General features: G+C 39.6%; 2 protein-coding genes across 2 annotated transcripts; both read right to left on the minus strand.

The window, feature by feature from the left end:
* Positions 1-2312: 2312 nt before the first annotated feature.
* On the minus strand, positions 2313-7047 carry LOC122006617 (cystinosin homolog). The gene is made up of 8 exons (XM_042562184.1): positions 6546-7047; positions 6268-6400; positions 4609-4698; positions 4384-4508; positions 4209-4251; positions 3083-3200; positions 2946-2995; positions 2313-2594 (listed from the first exon to the last, which is right to left on the minus strand). The coding sequence occupies exons 1-8, from the start codon at positions 6662-6664 to the stop codon at positions 2448-2450; spliced, it is 825 nt and encodes a 274-aa protein (XP_042418118.1). The 5' UTR covers positions 6665-7047; the 3' UTR covers positions 2313-2447.
* Positions 7048-8452: 1405 nt separating this feature from the next.
* On the minus strand, positions 8453-9256 carry LOC122004004 (BAG family molecular chaperone regulator 1-like). Its single transcript, XM_042558958.1, has 2 exons — positions 9026-9256; positions 8453-8943 (listed from the first exon to the last, which is right to left on the minus strand). The coding sequence occupies exons 1-2, from the start codon at positions 9243-9245 to the stop codon at positions 8702-8704; spliced, it is 462 nt and encodes a 153-aa protein (XP_042414892.1). The 5' UTR covers positions 9246-9256; the 3' UTR covers positions 8453-8701.
* Between the last annotated feature and the right edge of the window lie 7933 nt (positions 9257-17189).

Genomic DNA, 17189 nt, shown 5'->3' on the forward strand with positions numbered 1-17189 from the left:
TAAGGACAGATTAGGATAGACAGTATCAGAGGATTCCATCCTCATATATTTGGAGTAATTAATTAAAAATATATTGATGTGACAAAATAACAGGGTCCACGTGATAGGTCCAGAATTTGATCCGAGCAAATCTTGACGACGAACTCAAGTCCAATCGCATCAGCACTCCTAAATTCAATTCCAGTTTCAATTAATCAGGCTTTAGGACTTTGGGCAACGCACTCGAATCAAGTCAGCCGCCGAACTGAAATCAAACCAGCTGACTCATAGCCGAGCTCAACCTGAATCAGCCCGAATCACATCCATCCAGGTCGAGTCCAACCTCAGAGCTCAAGTGCGACACGACAATTATAATAGAGCGAAGGGACAAGATCTTTGAGAATCCTATATACCTATTCGCTCCTTATGCATGGTAATAGTGGTAGCATTAAGGGGTAAATTGTGATATTAACATTTACATATTTCATTTTGTTACTGTCAAGGGCGGAACTAGGAGTGTGATCGAATCGAGTCGAATATAGAAAAAAAATCTAAGGTTTAAATTCGGTTCTAATTAGTTATATTTGAGTTTGAGCTTGATTTGAAGTTCGAAAAATTTAAAATTTTTAGTTCGGTTCAAATCAAAGCTCGGGTTCGAATTCAGCTCGAAAGATTCAAATATATTCGTGAACTATTCAAATTATTGCTCATAAATAAGTAATCAAAGATTCAAAATTTATTTATTTAATATATAATTATATTATATTAATAAAATATTAAGGTTTACGAGTAGCTTGTGAACTATCGAACTAAATAATTTAGACTCGAGTTTGACTCGAAAAAAAGTTCGAATATGTTCGAATTCGGCTCGAATTTGATAAATTTAAATACAAATCAAATATTTATCGAGACGGTTCAACAAAATTTACACCCGTAGATAGAACCATGTGAAGACCTACTATGACTTTAGCCTGGGGCTTAAGGTCGACACCTTGAAGAGGAGTTACCAGATTTGATGGGAGATAGGAAAAAATGAATTGAGATTTTCTGTCTCGAAAATGACGTGTCCCCGTGTTTTCTCGTCGATCAGACGGTCATTATATCCTCGTGATGTGCACTGCATCCTTGAGATATGATTTAACCCGTCCGTTCAATAAGAGGACACGAAGATATATTATTTTAGAGATAGAGGATCTCAACTCAGAAAAAATAAGTGAGAAAAAACGAAGATAGTCCAGTAAGAAAAGAGAGGAAGGAAGTCTAGTTCTTTCCTCTTTGATCAGCTCGAGAGCCGTAAGATTTCTAGCTTTGCCATTGGCGGCTGTCAGATATCTCCTCCAAACTTTACCTTGATTATCGGAGGAGTCTCAACCCAATAATCGTCAGATCTGACGGAAATTGATCCAACAAAAGCCGATCTGAGAATAGCTGGCTTAATGACATCCAACTTACCAAAAGAGTTGGCTTTTATATATATATATATATATATATATATATACAAAAAGATCCGAGAGAAGAAAAAACCAAAAGATTAATAAATTAAACTAATTAAAGCACAATTCAAAATTACTAAGATTAAACCTAGTTGTGAAGGGCGATGAGTTCAAAGCTCCACTTTATTACACCCAACCTAATTCGATTTGGACATTGTGTATTTGTTCCCCTAAGTCGGTCTTACTTGATCTAATAATTAGTATCAAATGAAGCTTTAACATCTTAACCAACTGGATGACTATGATCTAATGATAAATTTTGTTGCATCTAACTAATTTACGTAGACGTACAAAAAGTACGTAGGAAAAAATAATTTTTAATGTTAACCTCAAGGAGCTATGTAGGGGATTAATCGTCCCCTCGGATGAATCTAGTGACTAGCGCATGAATTGTTACTATAATGAAGTTTGAGGTTCGAATCTAAACAAAGTCGAGATAAATACTTCCCTTATGTGCTAATCACTATTCCAAAGACTAGTAGTCATCCATGATTTACCTCCTCCGTGTTGATCCTGGGATAGGTTGACGGCACTGGAGACGAGCGTATTCATCTTTTATCATAATATGTAGGGGATTAACCACTCAACTAATACCAAATTACTTAATTTAATAGATGATTTGCTTAAGGGAAAATAGAATTAGAATACATAAAATCATTTCCCACGTTTAGTAAACCTGACGATTTTGAGCTTTAGAAGTTTCATCCATAACAACTTACTCGTCAATAATAATAACATAACATTTCTTTTGATAGTTTCTTTTAACGAACTTACTATATTTAAAGTAGGAAATCTATCGTTCCCATGTACGATCGGTTTGTGATTGGTCAGCCGTAATAATTGAAAACGTTAAATAGATTTAGTATCTATTACCGTCAACGAGTAAATACTTTCTGCTTCTATTTCTATCACGAAATCTATAGATCTGACACACACACACACACATTTATTTATTTATTTATTGATGCTATTCCCCTATACGTTTTTCAACTCAGGTTTCTCATCATCTGGGTCAATAAGGGAAGTTACATTCCCTTCCGGTGTGGTTGTGTTGCCGTCGTTCTTCACGAGGTAGAATACATAGTGCTGCAAAATGAAGAGGACATCAAAGAGTACTACTTCCTGCAGAATTAAACCAAATAAAAAAAAGTTAGGAAATTTGAGCAGAAAAATAGATCTGAAGAATATTAAAAAAGAAACAGTACTTTTGAGAGTAGTGGATAATAGGGTGATTTCTGTAATAAATTTACTGCCACATTAGGAACAGAGGAAAGGTTTTTACAACAGAAAAAAGAAATATACTTTGCAAATTTTGACAGATTCAAAAGGAATGCTTTCATTGTTCCTGGTTTAACTTGTTGAACTGTCTGGTTTTAAGAATACTGAATAACTTAGAACATCAGGAAAATCTAGTGTGATTAACCCAATGCCTCCATGCATTAAGAAACAGAATGGCAGAAGGCAATTACTTACCACCGAAAGTAGTGTCTTCCCGATATTACCATAGAAGTTAACTAGTGTCTCTGCAGGAAAATTATGTACATGACAGGAAAATATCAAAACCAGTGTACGAAGGATAGGTTCTGTCGCAATAAAAACCAGTTACTCACTTTGATCTATGGATTGGATACCCAACTGAGCAAAGATCAGCACGCCTCCAACTAAATCAAGCAGGATATTGCCAATACTCCAACCAACTGTGCTCTTGCGTTGGAAGTTCATAAATGCCTAGCAATTAGGTTAGCAGTGTTAAAGAGCAAGATGGGAGGGAAACAAGGTATCAGGAATTCCACCAATCTAAAATCCTAAAAGATAGTGTAAGGAGTGAAAAAATATGACCAGCTTTGTTATATAACATGACACATCAATACATCATGTATTACAAAGGTGTTTTCCATGTTCAAGACAGTGTATTTATTTCTACTTTAATGGCTTTCTTATTTCTTTCACTAATTTTTCTTTATCTCAGTTGATTAGGATCCTTCGATTCAAGATATAATTCATGAAGCTAATTTATATGTATGCTGGTGTACTATGAGTACCCATTTGCAGGTTCTATGTGTTCTTGGGCATCTACTTTTTTACCTAAGCCTTATCTAATTTAATGATACTGGGGTATCACATAATAAGCACATGGAAGATTTCAATCATCTAGTTTCTTGAATATAATTTAAAAATTGGTGACAAGGACAGGCTATAGACAGGGGACTTCAGCAGACTACATAGGTTGATACCGAGCTCATTTAATGTAACTCACAGATGTTGTTGAGGCAGATTGATACAAAATAAGAGATGGAGTGGCAGATACTATCAACTCCTGAAAGATTTATTATTGGTGAAATTGTCACTAATTAATAATGTCAAAATTACTCATCCTTCTACTGCTTAGGAGAGATGATAAAGTTGGTTATTGTGAAAATAATGCCAAAGATTCCCATTCTGCTTCATTGAACAACTCAGATATCAAATATGACTTGCTTGATTTGCAAAATAAAAGCTACATGTGGGGTAATCTGCTCCATTATAACAAATCCCCAAATATGATTGACCAGCTCAGACATTTCAGAGCAAATGTGTACCACCCACTATAATGAATTCAAAAGGATATTACTCTCTTTTGGTTTCAGGCTGTTCATGTTTGCTTATCCAAATTTTCTATTTTAGAGAGGTCTTATTTAACCAAGGCGTAATGACATGTGATTAATCAAATCTTAGAAGCAAAGATAGCATCTGTACCTGTGGGATATACTTGATTGCCGTCATGCAAACTTGTAGTGTACTAATTAGTAAATAAAGAAAAGAATTAGAATCAGATAAAATAACTACAAGCTCCAATGTGACAGGAAAATAAAATTAGCTCTATGGATTGATGATCTTAATACTACTTTTTCATAAGAGAACAAAGTATTACTTGAATACAGAGACAAGCCATAGCCAAGAATGTTTTGGCCAAGCTAAGATCAGACAAACCAGAGCAGAAAGCAAGACGATTACAGTAATCCCAATGCAAGTCTTAGAGACCTTCTGGTTTCCACGCTGTGTAGATTAGAAATAAAAAAAGAAGGGAAAAGGAAAATTATGGTATATATTGTTCAGGCTGAAACTGCAGCTTTTAGTGTATGAAAGGAATACTTACATCATAGATCAACACTTGGAACAGTGTGAAAGCTGTAAGTGCCACAGCATGTATAGAAAAAGCCACATCATTTGCAGCTACAGGAATCATCTGAAATCCATGCAAGTGAAATATGGTATTTTCATTTTTCTAGGAATCATCTTTTGCTAGGATAAAGAACTTTGTTAGAGTAACAAAATAAACAACACAAAATACCAAACAGCTGCTTTTATCACATTAACATGATTTCACCCCACTTTCAATTAGAATGATACTAGCAGTCCACGTGATAAAAAAGTTAGTTAATGTGTAATCAATAATAGTTCAAAAAATAATAATAATCTAACCAGAGGGGTAATACCCCATTCTAATCTCACCCAAAGTGTAACACTATGCTTTTGACAAAGCATGAATGATTAGGAATGGCAATATGAATTGGGATAGGGATTTAACTTCTCATCCCAACCCTGCATAAGAAGTGAGGTTGTTATGGTAAAGCGATCATTTATCTCATTTCTACTTAAGAGGATGGAAGCCCAAATAGAGGGAAGGGAAGATGGAAAACAACCATTTCTCTTGTTTACTTAGATAGAAAAATATAAAGTGAAGAAAAAGAAAGGAACAATTTCACTCTATGTTTTTACACTTTTGGTTCTTCCAAAAGTGGGTGAAGCAGATAGAAAGAGTGGAAAAAACATTGAAAAAAAATTCATTTAAGCTTGCATGTATCAGAATGACAAAATCAAAAGGTGAAAGTTGTCATTTTCTCACATTTCCTTTTCTTTCCTCTCCTTTCCTCTCTTTTGAAGTAGACAAAACAAAGGAAATCCCTCCCCCATCGTTTCCTTCCCATCTTCCCTCCGTCAACACTCTTCCTTTTCCCCCTTAAACACAGGTAATAGATGTATTTTTGTTTACAATGTCTAATTAGGTTGATTAATCTGGAGTACTATATAGTGGATGGTTAAGTGCAATTTTTTAAATATTATATCTATATATATATATATATATGAACCACATATGCCTAATGAGGTGACTAGAGCACATACTTCCTACACATGTTTTTAAAGTCTTCATAATTTTTCTTAATTTTTTAAAACAAAATAGAATATATCAAGAATGAAGCGTCTAAATTGAGTAAGACATCAGACAAGAAAAGGAAGTTTTCTTGGATTTTAACAAACACAAGTGAAGGCAGTTTAATCTATTCATTCACCTTCAATAAAATTATCGATGACTGAATCATTGGAACATATGGGGCTTATTTTTTTGTACATATAAGTTGAAGGATGGAAGGATAAACCAACATATTGATCATAAAGTAATGTATGGAAGTTAGTTGGATGAAATGAGAAAGATGAGAGGATTACAACTTATACTGAAAAGGGCATTATTTGTCTTTTTTTAATCAAATTTTAATTAGTCTTTCTTCAACTTATCTTCAACAAGTGAAAGGATGGCTAAATGGATGGAACATTTCATCCATTCATCCTTTCCAACGGAACGGATGGAAGGATAAAGTCATAAAACAAACTCTATCTATTTGTTTATCCATCCATCCTTTAACTTATCCACCACCCTTTCAGCAGTCCTTAGAAGCAAATGCCTTTCCAGAATAACATGAACAGATTCACCTAACCGAGATCAACAATGGTTTTATTCTGATAAAAAAATACCAACCTCATCGGAACCATACTTCTCACGGTATTGCCTCTGGACGGCAGGACTGAAGAACAATGCCGCATTGTAAATAAGGTACGATGAGTGCTTCGTGATGTTGAAAACCAGGAAATCGAAGTTCAACCCTACCACGCTAAAATCAACAACGAAATCAGTCCACTATCCAAACCAAAATCCCACCACAATCATTAAAACCCATCAAAACCAACAATTCCAAGAAGAAAAAAAATCGAGATTGAAGTAAAAAAAAGGTAACTGAGAAAGAAATAAAATCGAACCTTTTCCTCCTGAAATTGAGAATGACCTGAGGGTAGAAGCTTATGGACCAGGAGACGAAGGCGATCCATCCGAAGATCTGATAAGTTACGTCCAGAGGGAGGGAATTCCAAGAAGCCATGCCCTCTTTCTCCAGTCACTCCTCCGCCTCACTCTAAAGAAACTAGTGAGGAAACTATCGCCTTTATTTAGTACCCCAACTACGCAGAACTCCAGGAAAAGCCCTCCGGTTTCGACAGGAGCTGTATCCTTCGGATTCGACGATCGAGTTGGATCGGAACGATGATATTGCCGAAGATTTGGGCATTTTGGGTACTAGAATTGCTGTTGATCCACCTTTTGCGTTGAGTGGAAGAATCAGGTCGAACTTCAGGGTAGATTCACTAAAGCATAGAGCCCTTCATCCGCCATTTCTCTTTTTACGCCGGGTGGATTAACGACGACTGAGCTCGCCGGAGATTCGATCGCCGAATCGAACTCTGAGTATCAGAAATTTAATTGGGCATTTTTTTAAAATGGCATGTATCGATTTGATTTTGAAAAAAAAAACTAAAATTGGTAAAATAATAATAAACGAGCATTTTTACTATTAAATGGATTTTTTTTAGTTTATCTTAAAAAAAATGCTCCAGCATAATTTTTTTTCCACCAAATTTACCATATAAATCTATCATTGCCCAAAAGAAATTTTAATTAGTCATATGATCAATTTAACGTGCTTAAATTTATGAATTATGAGCTTTAAAAAAATATATATAAAGTGCAAATTTTTAAAAAATATAATAAAAAGCAAAGATATGTAAATTTTATTATAAAAATTAAACAAACTTATAAAAATATCACTAAATTAATAAATTAAAAATAATAATATAGATTATAATACGGGAAAATGCATTGAATATATCGACTTGAGTGTTTCAATGATTTAAAGTGACACAATTAGTAACTCAATGTATGCTTATTTTCTAATTTTGAAATAATTTAACTTTTTGCATATGTTTATTTGATTCTTCACACTTGAGATATAATTCTACATATAGTTTTTCAAAAATATAAAATTAATCATATATTTAAATATAATAATTAATATTCTTCTCGATAAAATTCAGATGACATTCTTCTTGATTGATTGACAACTAACAACAAAAACTCATGTAATTAACAATGCTACCGGAATTAAGTAAGAGGTTTAATTTACATTATAATAAGTATTATACGGGGTGATAAAGTACAACGGTTTAAATTTATATTATAATAAAAAAAATAATTAATCGGGCTGAGTAACGTCGAGTATGAGATGACCGACTCGGTCCTACGAAAATTTTCCATCGGTCACCAGGATAAATCGGGAAGCGCTTGCAGTGGGTAGTCCAGGAGCCTAGCATCCTTTAGTTACGTGCCTTATTTAGAAGAAAAATTCTTATAAATTTATTATAGCTGGGACTTGAATCATAAATATTTGGATGACAACCTAGATGTTCTGTCTAATCGATGTGAATGGTATTATAATGCTCACATATTATAGTCGCGTTCAATACTTTGAATATTTTAATGAGTAGATTTTATTAAAAAATCTATAAAATATTAAAATAAATTTTGAATATAAAAAATAAATATGAATAGATGGATAATATTACTTATAGTATTAATGTTAAAATAAATATAAGAATAGTTTAATAAAAGAGAGATTTTAATATAATAATTATGTGACATATTTTTTCTTTAAAGGAAAGGAATACTAGTTTAATATCTAAAGGAATAGTAATTTAATATCTAGTTTAAATTTCTAGAGTGAAAAATACAGAATCATATTATCTGGATAAATTTCACAATTAATCTATACTTAACCACCTGAACTAGATTTTTAGGATCATTCAAAAGTAAAATTAAAGATCATCAAACACAAACAAGCAAGAACAGAGAAATTTCCATTCCATCTCATTAAAATACTCAGGAATGCAACTCTCAAGCCTTTTAATCAGCTTCTCTCGGAACACAAATTAGATGAGGATGCCATTTTGACCATCCGATTGAGCTTCATTGAATCTCAGCCGTTGGTAGCTGCTTTACCATCCCACCATGCATAAAAAGAAGAGGAGGTTCTGCTTCTTCTTCGTTCTCTCTATATGTTGAAAAAGGGAAAGAAATTAAGCTTCCTCTACACCTCAATAATGGTGTGGCATCCGCTGCTCATCACTTGGCTCCCGGGTCGTGCCATTGCCATGGCCCTCAGCTTCCTTTCCTTGATCGCAGGGTCCTCCAGAAGCAGCACCTTGTCCTTGTCCCTCACACCCACCATATGAAGATGATCAGCATCCTCCCTCTCCTTCCCCTTGAACAGCAGCCTCTGCTCCTCCGGCTCCAACCCGCTCACCATCGCCACCACCATCTTCAACTCTCCTGCGAAATCGCAACGTTAGCCGGATCAGAGGGACAAATTCAGATGCTCGATCGAGCTTAATTAAAGCAAATGTACAGATACCAAAAGTGGCAGTAGCTCCGATGGATATGTCATGCAAATTCGAGCCGGTAGAGATCCTCACTGTGACCATCTCCACGCCTCCCTCTCCGCATTCTCTCTTCTGGACCAGCATGCCCCCCGGCCGCACCTCCCACTGGATATCGCCGCCGCCACCGCCGCCGCTACTCGCCTTAGAACTACTACTTCTCTTGAAGAGCTTCTTGGTCCTCAGCCTGATCATCCTGTGTCCCTGCACAGCTCGGCGAGACTCGGAGGCCCCTTTTATAGGGATCAAGTGCATGGACACGCTTTATGAGCGTGCGTTAGATAAAGACCCGGTCGAAGGACAGGAGGTTGGTGCTTTATGTCATAAGAAACGAGAAAGCAATGACCGTGATCGATGTGGTTCTTGAGAAAGGTGCTTTGTTAGGCCTGAAAAGAAATAGCAACTTTAAATTGCTTTTTGGTGAGCTTGTTGGCTAAAGGAGGTGCGGCGACAGGAGAGATTTGATTAGAATAGATCGCAGGTGGAGCTTCTCGTGGCGTGTTTAGAGGAGATGATTGCCGATTAAGAGGTGAACAGAAGCTACTTTATTGTCTCAAGACATATATTGTATATATACTTGTTGCAATAGGAATTAAGATGTGACAATATGGAACAGCTAGCGAAAGAGAGGCCCTGGGCTAGCTCCTAAGTCCTAACCAATTCAGATATGCTAAATCTTTCTCTGAAAGTAATGTAATAGGAGGTTTCATCGATGACTTCTGTCCTTGCTACTAACTGAGGCGTAAACTTGAAGCCAAGGATGGATCATGACGATGCAAATATATAGCTAGCATAGGTGTGAACTGTGACACTCTAGTGAAGTTAGGAGAAATAAGTAATGCAATCTGGCTTATATGAACTGTTTCATCAGCTATTAGATCTTTCAGACCATCAGATTTCATTTGGAATTTTTTTTCCCTCATCTTCTCAGATGTAGCAACAGAGTTTAATATATATATCATTCATGCTTCTGAATTAAACAGCAATGCTCATGGTTCCCGTCTGAAAGCGCAATATGAGTGAACGATTACATGTGACACGAGGCTGTGGAGACTGCCAAAAGATCCTACGGGCATTTAGCAAAAGGAATTAGAATGGGCGCCAAGGTTGAACTCTACGTGACCAGATGCTCAAGTTAGCACAAGAGCTAGGAGAAAATGAAAATTATATAGCGGTCAAGTTTAAATGGTTGTGTGTGCATATGTCCTTTTATAGAGCCGTTGCTATACCCCGTCCTCCATCATTACAAAAAAAATATAGTTTTACCGATGGAATTATCGACGGGAAAAACTTTTCATCGGTAACCTTTAATGTTACCGACGGAAAAACATTCCGTCGGTAAACATGCCTAATTAACCCTACCGCGGCCGACCCTTTCTTTCCACGCGCGCGGACGATGACGACGAGCTAGGTTTTCCTCCGATCGGCCGGTAAGTCGAATCTCACTATTTCTTTCGGTTTTTCTCGTTCCCCTTCCCTCGGTGGCGGGTTTGTCGGCCGCCAGCGGGCCGCTGGCCGCTGTGGCGGCCGCCAGAGGTTCGCTGGCCGCTGTGGCGGCCGCCAGCGACCCGCTGGCCCCTGTGGCGGCCGCCAGCGGGCCGCTGGCCGTTGTGGCAGCGGCCAGCTGGCCGTTGTGGCAGCGGCCAGCTGGCCGCTGTGCCGGTTACTGGTGAGCCGGCTGTTCCAGACGCTGCCTTGGTGATCGTTGCTGCGTTGGACACTGCTGTGTTGGTCGGTAGTAATAGTTTATGCTTTGTACTTGTTAATTTTTAGTAAAATTTTGTACTAGGGTGTTTTTATTTTGTAAACAGATAGCATTTGTTGCTCTTCTCCGGTTGACCTACACATCTTTAGGTATATTTTAGTAAATTGTACTTGGTTTTATTTAGCATGGTTTAATTTAGATATATTCGTATATTAATCTGTAACATAATATAATTATTTCATTTGTAATGTGTTTGTACGTTAATATTTGCTAATTTTCAATTTATTAGTTTAAGGTCAAAATGTCTATGAACAAAGCTTGGATGTACAATCGTTTGGAAAATGAGTTTATTAGAGATGATTTTATTGCTGAAGTTGAAAAATTTGTGAACTTTGCTAAGAGTCATCCAGAATGTATGAATGGTGATGAGTTACAGTGTCCGTGTAATCTTAAAAAATGTAAGAATAGAGCTTTTCATGATGAGGATACCGTGAAGGTTCACATATGCAGAAATGGTTTTGTACCAAATTACTATAATTGGTATTGTCACGGGGAGCCTTATGTGTATGAATCAATTGGACCTTCTGGTGGGACGTCATCTGCCACAACTTATACTGCTCCTGATATCTCAACTAATGATATTGAAATGCAGTCAATGATTCATGATGCGATGAATGCTGCAGTTGATTATTCCAATATAGATGAAACACCAACACCTGAATATCAGCAACTATATGAAATGTTAAAAGCTAGTGAAAGAGAAGCGTGGGAAGACATTCCCTCTGGTTATTCTCAGTTATCAGCTACTGTTATGTTATTGAATATGAAAGCAGAACATCATTTTTCAGAAAAATGCTATGATGACATATGTCAATTGATGTCAGAATTGTTTCCTGCTGATAACATAATGACTGATAGTTTTTACAATACAAAGAAATTGGTCAGAGATTTATGCTTGCCTGTAGAGAAAATTGATTGTTGTATAAATAACTGCATAATATTTTGGAATGAAGACAATGATCTACGTGAATGCAAAATCTGTACACACCCTCGTTATAAGCATGACACTCGTATACCAGGGCAGAAGAAGAAAAAAATTGCTTGGAAAGTGATGTATTATTTTCCGTTAACCGCTAGACTTCAACGTTTGTATGCATCTACTGCTACAGCTTGCCACATGATGTGGCATCATGAACATGAGCACGATGGAGCGCTGATGTATCATCCTTGTGATTCCCCTGCATGGAAACATCTTGATGCTTTATTTCCCTCGTTTGCAATTAAACCACGTAATGTGAGATTGGGACTTTCCGCCGATGGATTTCAGCCATTTGGTCAGTTAGGGCAACAATATTCATCTTGGCCAGTTATATTAACACCGTACAATTTACCGCCATGGATGTGTATGAAGGATGAATTTATGTTCCTTACAGTACTTATTCCTGGTCCAACAAATCCAAAAGAGAAGATAGATGTTTTCTTGCAACCTCTGATTGCCGAGTTTAATGAATTATGGAATGTAGGGTCAGTGACTTACGATGTTGCAAGTAAAACTAATTTTAGATTACATGCTGCATTATTATGGACAATCAGTGATTTTCTAGCATTTTCAATGTTGTCGGGATGGAGCATGGCTGGTAAATTAGCTTGTCCACACTGTATGACAGATTCTGATGCATTTTCATTACCTTACGGTGGGAAAGTATCTTGGTTTGATAATCACCGTAAATTTTTACCAATTGATCACTCTTTTAGGCGAAATAAGAAATTCTTTTTAAAAAATATTGTAGTAAAAAAATCTCCTCCAGCCCATGTTTCAGGTGAAGAAATCATTGAGCAAATAGATAGTTATGGATTTCTACCAGTATCTCAACCTGGTTCCGATGTTAAATAAATACATTGTTAGGATGTGCAAGTGTGGTTGTAAGAAAAGAAGTATTTTTTAGGAGCTACCGTATTGGAAACATCTACTTATTAGACATAATTTGGATGTCATGCATATTGAGAAAAATTTCTTCGATAATATTTTCAACACTGTGATGAACGTGCCTGGAAAAACTAAAGACACTGCAAAATCACGTGAAGAATTAAAGGAACTAGTTAATAGACCAGAGTTGCATCAGGATGAAACAACCAACAGATTTTCGAAAGCTTGTTATACATTAGACAAAGATGGTAAGCAAGCTTTATGCAATTGGTTGAAAGAAATCAAATTTCCAAATGGGTATGCCTCAAATATGCCTAGATGCGTGGATCTGAATAGATTAAAGATGTTTGGAATGAAAATTCATGACTGTCATGTATTCATGCAAAGACTTATTCCAATAGCCTTCCATAGCTTACTTCCTCAACATGTTTGGCAAACACTCACTGAATTGAGTCTATTTTTTAGAGATTTGACAGCGAGATGTATTATGATGGATGATATGCTTCAGTTAGAAACAGACATTCCTCTTATATTATGTAAGCTGGAGCGCATATTTCCACCTAGTTTTTTTGTTTCAATGGAACATCTACCAGTGCATTTACGATACGAGGCATAAATAGGAGGGCCTGTGCAGTATAGATGGATGAATCCATTTGAACGGTTTTTGAGGAAATTAAAAAATAATGTTCGTAACAAAGCAAAAGTTGAGGGTTCAATCTGTAATGCTTATCTGGTTGAAGAAGCATCTTCTTTCTGTTCATATTATTTTGCTGATAGTGTGCAAACAAGACACCGCAAATGTCCTAGAAATTCTGATGATGTTTAGACGATAGACCCATCGATGCTTTCTATTTTCAAATTTCCTGGTAAGTCAATGGGTGCATCACGTTCTAGATGGTTAACCGAAGATGAATACCATGCTGCAAGAACATACATACTATTAAACTATGAAGAGGTCAAGCCATACATAAAGTAAGTTAACTACTCTAAGTAAATAATTATTCATTCTTAAATATCTTTCTTGATATCCCAATATTTATATAATTACCTTCTTTCCCAGCTTGTACGAACAACAACTATATATACAAAATCCATCAATTGCTGCAAGTGAGGTAGCTGCAAAGTTAGAGACCGAATTTGCACTATGGTTTCAAATATGTGTAAGTTACAAAATTTATAAAATTTTTTCCTTCAATCCTATTAATAGGTGTCCTAATTTATATGTGGACTATATTTTATAGGTGAAAAACCGTAGAATATCAAATGTGCAAGATGATAGGATAATGAATATTGCATCAGGCCCGCTCCGTAAAATTAAGATGTACTCTGGTTACTATGTTAATGGCCTTAAGTTTCACGTGGCACAAAGAGATTCACAGAGATTAACTTATAATTCTGGTGTTTGCGTCAAAGGATCTATGGACAACAACAATACTGAGTTTGATTACTATGGTAGATGATCCGGTGGTAAGAACAGGGGACCCCGTCTGGTGAGGTCAATGTCACGTGGAAGTCAGAGTGGAAGGAGGCCCGTCTGGAGATGGGAGGTCCGAACGGCCGACCGGCCGTTCGATGGAGTCAACGTCCAGAGAGGGCTGGGTCCGACTGCCCGGTGTCTGGCTAATGGTTAAAGGTGCCCTGTAGGAAGTCAGGGTTCCGGCGCTCAGTGGAAAAGATCGCAAAGCCGAGCAGACAGCACGCTCGGCCAAAGTCATAAGGTAGCATACTGTTAATAGTCTCCACAACGCCCGTGATTGAGAATCTCCCCAAGTAAATCACCGTATACGTCCGGTCGAACTCCGAGGAAGCCGGCCGGCCGGACGCCAAATCGGGAGTAAGGGAAAAGGACAAGGGACATCTTTGTCTGATAACGAGTATGCTGCGCGTGTAAGCCATAGTCCAAATCTTATGACAGGAGATTCCGCTGTCCCATCGAGGACATGCTCGGACTGTAGCAGTATGGGTAAGGTAAGCTCACTGACAAGCCCTTGCTGGGGTATGGGCCATGGACACGTGTACACCTCGGTATGTGTACACTCGCTTCTCTGCTGCTCTATATAAAGGCCCTCACCCTTCGCCGGAGGTACGCCTGCTACGAGTTTTAAAGCCACTTTTTCTCTCTTGAGCTTCGCCTGACTTGAGCGTCGGAGGGTCGCCGCCGGGAACCCCTTCCCGGCCCGACTTTGTGCAGGTTCTTCGGAGCATCGTGCAGTTAGTCGAAGATTCACATCAGCAGCAGGGGAGCGCCACGTGCCCAGCGTCCGTTGGTTCAGCATTCGGACAGGATCAATTTGGCGCCGTCTGTGGGAACGCTCCTGCATCCGAACGGAAACGATGGACGAGGCTGGACGACAACACACGGTGACGCTCTCCACGGAGGAACTCGACGCTCTGATCGAGTTGAGGGCCGCTAAGCTTGTGGAGCAAAAACAGAAAGCATCAGCCGAGCGGCCGGAGCAGTAAGCAACATCCGTGTCGGGTGGTCGAGCGGAAGCACCGCAAGCCACCGTTGCATTTCATCGGGCCCTATTTCGCACGCCTGAAGCCGCAGCAACGAATAGAGATCAAGGATCATCTTCGGATGAATGGCCGAGACGAGAAGACAAAAAAGGGAAAGCCCCCCGCACGGACGCCTCACCCGAGCGGATCAATCGCCAATTTTCAGAGGCTATTCTACGAGATCCTCTGCCCAAGCACTACGTGCCTCCGACGATCAGCGAGTACAATGGGACAACCGACCCGGATGATCATCTGGATAAGTTTGATAACACAGCTACGCTCCATCAATACACAGATAGAGTAAAATGTCGAGTTTTTCTTACCACCCTCTCGTGATCTGCTCAACGGTGGTTCCGGAGACTGCCAGACGGCTCTATCACAAGCTTCAAGGACTTCCGAACGGCGTTCCTCCATCATTTTGCAAGCAGCCGTCGTTATCAGAAGACGAGTGTCAGCTTGTTCGCCATCAAACAAGAAGCCCGCGAATCACTCCGAGCCTACATACAACGGTTCAACAAGGTGGCCATGGATATCCCTACGGCCACCTCGGAGACTATGATGAATGCCTTCACTCAAGGCCTCGTGGACGGGGATTTCTTCCGCTCACTCGTTCGGAAGCCGCCCCGAGACTACGATCACATGCTGCATCGAGCCAACGAATACATCAACGTGGAAGAAGCTCGAGCCGCCCGGAAAAAAGAAACTCCAACCGAGCGGGCCCCTCCTATCGAACGGAAGCCGCACGCTGCTCATCAGCCGCCCAGAGGACCAAGGGCTGAAGCAATTCGTTCTCACCCACATGCAAGGAACCAGGCGATCCAAGAAGTATCTGCCGAGCGGCCCAAGCAAAAGAAGAAATGGACGCCCATGTTTTGTTCATATCACCGGACCGACACGCACAACACCCGGGATTGCCGAAGTCTCCCCTTTATTGCTCATCCTGTTCCCCGAAATGGCGGTCGATGATCTCCCTCATCCGACAGGCGACAGAGAGCTCAGGAAGCCGATCGGACGATAGCTGAAGGGCGACAACAACAGACTCCCGGTCGGCATCGCTCACCAAGGCGGGAGAATCGCCGCATGTCTACAGAACGGTCTCGCCCGTCCGCTCGGGAAGAAGAAAATAGAAGTAATACTTCCCGAGGCGAGATAAACATCATAGCTGGTGGTCCGACCGGAGGAGATTCCAACCGAGCAAGGAAGGCGAGCGTCCGACAGCTCCAGATCCATGCGGTCGGCTGCAGTCAGGAAAGGGCGAGCGGACCCGAAATCAGTTTTGGGCCTGGGGACTTGGAAGGAGTTGAAGTACCCCACGACGACGCTCTGCTCATCAAAGCGGTAATAGCCAACTACACTATTCATTGCATTTTTATTGACACAGGGAGCTCGGTCAACATCATCTTCAAAAAGGCGTTCGATCAGCTACAAATAGATCGAGCCGAGCTGCTGCCCATGACGATCCCCCTCTACGGGTTTACGGGCAACGAAGTTCTGCCGGTCGGACAGATCCGACTGGCTATCTCACTGGGGGAGGAGCCGCTCAGGAGGACGCGGACAGCAAACTTCGTGGTGGTCGACGCTCCCTCGTCATACAACGTCATCCTGGGAAGACCGGCTCTCAGTGAATTCCGAGCGGTCGTCTCCACCTTCCACCAGAAGATCAAGTTCCCCGTCGAGGACAAAGTGGGAGAAGTACGGGGAGATCAACTAGCAGCTCGGCGATGCTACATCGAGATGGTCCGAGCAGAAGCAAATGCCGCTCGGAAGTCGCCACGGATCGAGGTGAACGCTATAACTGAAAAACCTTCCTCTTTGATTTATGAAGAAAAAGAAGAAGTGCAGATACACCTGATCCGATCGGAGGCCACGACGTTCATCGCATCCGATCTGGAGGCGAATCAGAAAGAGGAGGTGATCCAATGCCTCCGAAGAAACCATGATGTCTTCGTCTGGTCGACACATGAGCTGCCCGGAATTTCACCAAGTATAGCGCAGCATGAGCTCCACG

Source organism: Zingiber officinale, chromosome 7B, assembly GCF_018446385.1.
Source record: "Zingiber officinale cultivar Zhangliang chromosome 7B, Zo_v1.1, whole genome shotgun sequence".
NCBI lineage: Eukaryota > Viridiplantae > Streptophyta > Magnoliopsida > Zingiberales > Zingiberaceae > Zingiber > Zingiber officinale.